Source organism: Alligator sinensis, unplaced genomic scaffold, assembly GCF_000455745.1.
Source record: "Alligator sinensis unplaced genomic scaffold, ASM45574v1 scaffold316_1, whole genome shotgun sequence".
NCBI classification, from domain to species: Eukaryota; Metazoa; Chordata; order Crocodylia; family Alligatoridae; genus Alligator; species Alligator sinensis.
Genome location: NW_005843516.1, coordinates 8,059 through 15,520, shown reverse-complemented (window position 1 = coordinate 15,520; position 7,462 = coordinate 8,059). Strand labels below are relative to the sequence as shown.

Genomic DNA, 7,462 nt, shown 5'->3' with positions numbered 1-7,462 from the left:
GGGCGGTGGGGTATGTGGAAGGAGGGCGGGAGGCGTCTGTGGCTTGAAGTGACATGACACATGAGCTGCCAAAGATGGGCTGGGGGTTTGGCAGGAGCTTGGATGGATGGATACGTTGGCCTCAACCCATGGATGACACACAGCAGGTGAACTTGCACGTCTAAAGGCACCACCCAATGAACGCTTGCAGAGGAAATGGACATTTGCTATTAAATAGTTGTCAGTTTGTATGCCATCTGGCTACAGTTGTTGCTGGGCTTTTGAAACCATAGTAAAGTAATCCAGTGGGCAAGTCTCAAGATGCCAGTATAAAAGGGATTGTGTATAACATGGGCCCGTGCCCCACAGCTGTGATGTGTTCTGCACAGCTTGAGCAATGTATGCTCGAGTGCACATGCTCACAACTGCACATGCAACGGGGGGCAAGGGTTTGTGCAGGTATTTGGGGAAGATTGTGCGTGTGCGCGTCTGTGTCCGTACGTGCAACAGCGTGGTTTGCAGCTCAGAATATCCTAGAAAAGTATCTTGGAACAAGCTTGGATATTTTCAGCTTAAATAAGTGTGTGCGCATGCGTGTGCCTGGCCCTTGGTTGGAGGGAAGGGGCACTGCTTTGGGTGTGGGTGTGTGTCTCTGTCTGTGCTCGCGTATCGCTGCTGCTCGCTTGTGGAGGGAATGAGAAGGGTGAGGAAAGAATCGTGAGCCATGCATCCCTGCCTCCTCCCAGGTAAACTCATAGGCCGTTTTAATTTGATTACTTCTTTATTGTAGCCAGGGACAGACATTTCGCTTTGCCTCAAACACCAGCATCCGGTCCAGTCACCTTCCCTCCTCTTGCTGTTCCCCAGCAAGGCACGTCTCCTTCCAGTGCTGCACTCCCCAAGGCTCACACTTACACAGACAAGTGCGAACACAGCACACATCCCTGGGGTAATGGATGACCAGCAGTGCACTCCTCTGCTCACACCAGCAAAGAAAATAATTAAAAGGGATGTGTGATACAGAATTACAGTTATAGAAAGTGACTGGGACAATTCAGTGGAGGGGCCCAGCCCCACGACAGACGGGAGCAGGTCAGGAAGAGCCAGAAGGCCCTTTCTAAGGCGCACCCCCCTCACTCAGATGTGGCTCTCCTCGAAATGCACCGGGTTCCCGTCCTCGTCACAGGCGATGACGATCCTCCTGGAGTCACGGCTGGCCCGATACCTGCAGTTCTCAAGGGGCTTCCCTCCGTGAAACTTGCAGGTTGTGACCTGGAAGCTCGCGAAGCTTCTGTGCATGACTTGGCCGCTCCTCGTCACATACTCGCTGCCCCCTCCTTGGCACACGGCCCTGATGGCATCTTTTGTCTCATGGATGAAGGTGTTTATTTCCTTGCAGACTTTCTTTCCTGGGTTGGGGTCCCGCCTGCGGTCCTCCCTCAGCATGTAGCGCATTTGTCTGTTGCAGTAAGCGTCGTCCCGGCCCCTGGGATTGCAATGGACGTGTTGGAGAAGGAACCTTTCGTACTGCTGCTGGTTTGCTGACACAACCAGCAACAGGGCCGAGCCCGCCAGAGCCCACAGCACGACCAGGGTCCCTGTCTGCGTCATGGCTGGGAACAGAAGATCCTAGGCATGCAGAGACACAGCGTTAATGAGAGAGGCAGGCAGAGTTGCCCCAGCTCAACCAGATATCTCTGTTCTGTTCTCGTCTGTGCTCCTCTATTCCTTGCTTTACTCTGGGGTGTCAGAAGTATCAATACTACCAACAAGTATTGATGTCACTGCCTAAAGTGATTGTAAAAAAAGCTGGTGGAGAAGTACCTAGCACCAACGTCACACGTATTGATGCCATTGCCTAAAGTTATTGTAAAATTGTTGGAGGAGAAAGTCCTGGCACCAACCTCACATGGATTGATGCCATTACCTAAAGTGATTGCAAAAAGTATTGGAGGAGGAAGTCCTGGCACCAACCTCACGTGTGCCCGCTCTATCATCTCCCATTGAGTCATTCCCATGCTCCAACTCACCCAATGACCACAGCCCCCAAGTGCCTTTAGCATCCTTAACTCCACTTGTGTTCCCCCCCCGCCACCAAGACCTCTACTTCCACTCCATCTGCAGCAAATGCAGCCTCCCTAGTCCTGTATAAAGATGGGGAATAGTATCAAATGGGTTAGCAACAGATGCCACTTCGTTAGCAACAGATGCCACTTCCATGAAACCACCCCGATGACACCATTCAAAACCTCCTAGTAAGCACCGCTCTCGCTCCCTGCTTGTGTCTCTGGTGTCGGATGTACAGAGTCGATCAGCTGCAAAATGTGCGGTGGGCTTTGCAAACTCATGTGGATCAGGGTGCCTGGCTCCCTTAAGCTGAACTGCTGGACACTTGACTCGAGAACCTAGCCCCGAGCATGAGTAAGGCTGAGCAGAGGAGCATTGGAGAAGGGCCTGGGTAATGGCTAATTTGGGTAGTATGGCGGCGAGCAGGTTGCGATGGGAAAAGAGAGAGGGAACGTTCCTGATCAGATGCATCTTGGGATCCCAGAGCACGAGCTCACAACAGCTGTACAGTGTTTACAAGCCGCCTGCAGCGCTGCATGTGATTAATACTCCATCTAAACCTTTACTCATCAGAAATTGTTGTTTGCCACAATCAAAACATATTTCTGGGGCAAAAATGTCTCTTTTATGCTGCTCTTGGGCTTTAATACCGCTAGTAGTGCCTTCGCCTCAGCCTTCCCCAGCACAGGGGATCAGGCCTCACCCTCTGCTAATCATGTCCTCTCCACCCAGCCTGTTTGAGTATTTCAGGATTTGGTTGCCCCATAACGGGAAGCTTCCTTAGGTGGAAAATGAGTGGAAAAAAAAAACTTGGTGTTTTCACACCAACTCTTATTCTGCCAATCCCTCTTACCTGCCTCCAGTGCTGTAGCTCGTAGCTAAGACCTGCATTGCTGCATGCTTGCACCACCCCCTGCCCCTCTGCTGTCGGGGGATAAATCACAGCAGTCCTGGTTTCTACTCCCCCAGGTCCAACTGTTTAACCCAAAGCCCTTTCCACTGCTCTGAACAGAGCCCAGGTGTCAGAAATCCCTTCTGCTCGTGACCACCGGACACTGCTCCCTCCCTGAGCAAAAAACAAAACCCAGGAGTCCTGGCTTGCAACCTCTTCTTCACTAACCACTACACCCAAACTCCCTTGCTGAGTTGAAAATGAACTCCAGCACCATTTTGCTCGAACCCAAAAGACCTTTTAACATCTGGGCAGAGAACCCAGGAGCCTTGACATCCAAGCCCTCCTTCTCCAACCACTGGAGCCCACCCCGACCCTGAATAGGGAGCACACCTGAATTACAACTCTCCCTGCCTCCCTCCCTCCCCCTGCACGCCCAACCACTCTCCCAAAACGCTGGCTCTCAGGCTCACCTGATTTCCCCAACAGAGGGGTCACACTTGGCACTTGGACTTCTCCACCTCCTCTCTCTAGGGCTCTGGGATTTCGTGCCAAAGGGTCTGCTCTGCCCACAAACCACCTGTGGCTCAGTCATCTGTGGGCTGAAAGCCTGGCTCGGCAGCTGGATGGGGCTGCTTGCAGAGCTGACCCTAACTCCGACCTGACCTCTCCCTTTCTGGCGCCTGGTTATATGGAGCAGGCTGGGACGAGAGGAGGGGTTCCCAGGCTCAGCTCACAACACGGAAGGGGCGGCATTAGGAAACCAGGGTGGATGGACGAGAGGAGGGGTTCCCAGGCTCAGCTCAAAACATGGAAGGGGCGGCATTAGGAAACCAGGGTGGATGAAGTCCAAGCCTGGGCAGGAAGCCCAGTTTCACAAGCAGCTGCTGGAAGAGAAAGGGGCCCCATTGCCTCCAACACAGCCCTGGGAGCCAACACACCCCAGGCTCCTAAACGTGCCTTGAGCAAGACTGCCTGCATCCTTCCAGTCCACCTCGCCCAGTCCAGCTCTGCTTGAAGGGCACCACGAGCTCACGGGGGAAGGAGTGGAGCAAAAAGAGAGAAATCTCCTTTACAGTTTTTTGGGTTTTTTGGTCTGAGATATTCCAAGAGCAAGCAGCCTGATCCCCATGACGCTGCACAAAGCTCCTTGCCACCTCTGTCTTGACACACATCAGAGACTGGGCATTTTACTCCTTAGGACTTGAGACAAAAGTGCCTCAAGCCAGGCAGAGTGGGTGTGATCATCCCATTGGGGAGCTGGGCCTTCACATCCTCTTGGGGGAAAAGAAGGGAATGAAAACCATTCCCAGCTCTTGCTCATTGGAGGTTTTATTGGGGTTTGTTGAGTTTTTATTGCTTTTCCCCTTTATGGTCATTTGGCTGCACTGCATCGCAGGAAGCAGAGGGACTGGGGGGTCCGGCCCGAGGAACCTTCAGCATCGTGCTGGGTGACAGATGCATTGGTCGAGGGACGGTGCGATGCCTGCTATGATGAGTGTGGGAGACTGGGAAGGCACAGAGAGACCGGGGCAATTCCACATTGCACAAAATCTCAGTGTGGGTGACTGGGAAATGAGGACAGGACGAGCCAGAGACTCATTTTCAATCAAATTTTCACACTTGGCAGCTTGCAGCCCCTGCGCACACCAACCCTGCGCTCCCACCAGCTCCACTTGTTCGACTGGCTCCCACATCACTCTCTGCATTTCTTTGCTTTGCTTTTCTTCTGCAGATAAGGTCAGGGACATCGTATGTCAATATGGAGCCTTGTGATGAGGCTGACAGATCAAACCCACAGCATGAGGAAGGGATTAATAGCAAGGAGCTCTGAGTGGGGAGCACCAACCTGTATCTGAGCGAGTAGCAATCACGTGGAAACCAGTAAGATTTTGTTGATACTGGCATTTGCTAAGCTATATTGAACCTTGATCAAACGTCTCCTTTTCACATCTGCTGTTAATGATCTATCTCCATCTCTTGCTGTTTGGCACTAAAAAAGATGCCAGGATCCAAAACACGACTGCAGATATCTGGCCTCATTTCTCTAAGCCACGTTACCCAACTTCAGCATTGCCTTCCTAAGAAGGAGTATTTGCAGGCAGCTGTTTTTAGTATAAAGTCTGGGTCGGGCTTGACCCTGACACCTAACCTGGATTCTTCAGTCTTGAACCTTAAAAGCCTGCTTTGGCCTGTCTTGAGCTTGTATTCTGATATTAAAGGACTCAAAATAGAGAGAGAGAGAGATCACTTATTTTCTGCTCTATAGCTGGGAGGTAAAAGTCTCTGATAATGACATTCTTGACATCCAAGCCCTCCTTCTCCAACCACTGGAGCCCACCCCGACCCTGAATAGGGAGCACACCTGAAATGCAACTCTCCCTGCTTCCCTCCCTCCCCCTGCACCCCCAACCACCCTCCCAGAACCAGGATAGACCCCAAAACCCTGGCTCTCAGGCTCACCTGCTTTCCCCAACAGAGGGGTCACACTTGGCACTTGGACTTCTCCACCTCCTCTCTCTAGGGCTCTGGGATTTCGTGCCAAAGGGTCTGCTCTGCCCACAAACCACCTGTGGCTCAGTCATCTGTGGGCTGAAAGCCTGGCTCGGCAGCTGGATGGGGCTGCTTGCAGAGCTGACCCTAACTCCGACCTGACCTCTCCCTTTCTGGCGCCTGGTTATATGGAGCAGGCTGGGACGAGAGGAGGGGTTCCCAGGCTCAGCTCACAACACGGAAGGGGCGGCATTAGGAAACCAGGGTGGATGAAGTCCAAGCCTGGGCAGGAAGCCCAGTTTCACAAGCAGCTGCTGGAAGAGAAAGGGGCCCCATTGCCTCCAACACAGCCCTGGGAGCCAACACACCCCAGGCTCCTAAACGTGCCTTGAGCAAGACTGCCTGCATCCTTCCAGTCCACCTCGCCCAGTCCAGCTCTGCTTGAAGGGCACCACGAGCTCACGGGGGAAGGAGTGGAGCAAAAAGAGAGAAATCTCCTTTACAGTTTTTTGGGTTTTTTGGTCTGAGATATTCCAAGAGCAAGCAGCCTGATCCCCATGACGCTGCACAAAGCTCCTTGCCACCTCTGTCTTGACACACATCAGAGACTGGGCATTTTACTCCTTAGGACTTGAGACAAAAGTGCCTCAAGCCAGGCAGAGTGGGTGTGATCATCCCATTGGGGAGCTGGGCCTTCACATCCTCTTGGGGGAAAAGAAGGGAATGAAAACCATTCCCAGCTCTTGCTCATTGGAGGTTTTATTGGGGTTTGTTGAGTTTTTATTGCTTTTCCCCTTTATGGTCATTTGGCTGCACTGCATCGCAGGAAGCAGAGGGACTGGGGGGTCCGGCCCGAGGAACCTTCAGCATCGTGCTGGGTGACAGATGCATTGGTCGAGGGACGGTGCGATGCCTGCTATGATGAGTGTGGGAGACTGGGAAGGCACAGAGAGACCGGGGCAATTCCACATTGCACAAAATCTCAGTGTGGGTGACTGGGAAATGAGGACAGGACGAGCCAGAGACTCATTTTCAATCAAATTTTCACACTTGGCAGCTTGCAGCCCCTGCGCACACCAACCCTGCGCTCCCACCAGCTCCACTTGTTCGACTGGCTCCCACAGCACCCTCTGCATTTCTTTGCTTTGCTTTTCTTCTGCAGGTAAGGTCAGGGACATCGTATGTCAATATGGAGCCTTGTGATGAGGCTGACAGATCAAACCCACAGCATGAGGAAGGGATTAATAGCAAGGAGCTCTGAGTGGGGAGCACCAACCTGTATCTGAGCGAGGAGCAATCACGTGGAATCCAGTAAGATTTTGTTGTTTTGTTGATACTGGCATTTGCTAAGCTATATTGAACCTTGATCAAACGTCTCCTTTTCACATCTGCTGTTAATGATCTATCTCCATCTCTTGCTGTTTGGCACTAAAAAAGATGCCAGGATCCAAAACACGATTGCAGATATCTGGCCTCATTTCTCTAAGCCACGTTACCCAACTTCAGCATTGCCTTCCTAAGAAGGAGTATTTGCAGGCAGCTGTTTTTAGTATTAAGTCTGGGTCGGGCTTGACCCTGACACCTAACCTGGATTCTTCAGTCTTGAACCTTAAAAGCCTGCTTTGGCCTGTCTTGAGCTTGTATTCTGATATTAAAGGACTCAAAATAGAGAGAGAGAGAGATCACTTATTTTCTGCTCTATAGCTGGGAGGTAAAAGTCTCTGATAATGACATTATCTCTGGCAGCATTTACCTTTGACATCATGTTAAAAATGTCTTTGTCCACAGCCAGATATGGCAGAGACATCTCTCCAAGAGCACGTGCTGTCAAACCTATATTCCTGTGAAGGTGATTTCATTTCACAGTGTAGGTGAGAGCAAGTTGCTGTGTTTCTAACAGCTTCCATCTCTTGTTACCCAGCCAAGTGCCTGTGGGCAAAGAAACCGGTGTGTTTGCCAACAAGAGCCCTGGAGAGGTGCCAGGATGAAATAATTTAAAATAATCTGTCCAAATCCCCAAGCTCTTCCTTC

The 7,462-nt window shown here is 51.6% G+C and overlaps 1 protein-coding gene across 4 annotated transcripts in view; it reads right to left on the bottom strand.

Moving 5' to 3' along the window:
• The window catches only part of LOC102380872 (angiogenin-4-like), an 18,357-nt gene extending 12,698 nt beyond the window's left edge, over positions 1-5,659 (bottom strand). The window contains exons 1-2 of one of the 4 annotated variants that reach the window (XM_006038872.3): positions 5,402-5,636; positions 762-1,608 (exon numbers count right to left, since the gene is read on the bottom strand). In XM_006038872.3, coding sequence (XP_006038934.1) covers positions 1,117-1,590 — 474 coding nt within the window. In that variant the 5' untranslated portion in view covers positions 1,591-1,608; positions 5,402-5,636 and the 3' untranslated portion in view covers positions 762-1,116. Of the gene's footprint in view, positions 1-761; positions 1,609-3,411; positions 3,670-5,401 lie in introns of those variants that run through there. The other 3 variants (XM_006038871.3, XR_001359212.2, XR_325518.3) reach the window with 3 other exon arrangements.
• Positions 5,660-7,462: the final 1,803 nt, after the last annotated feature.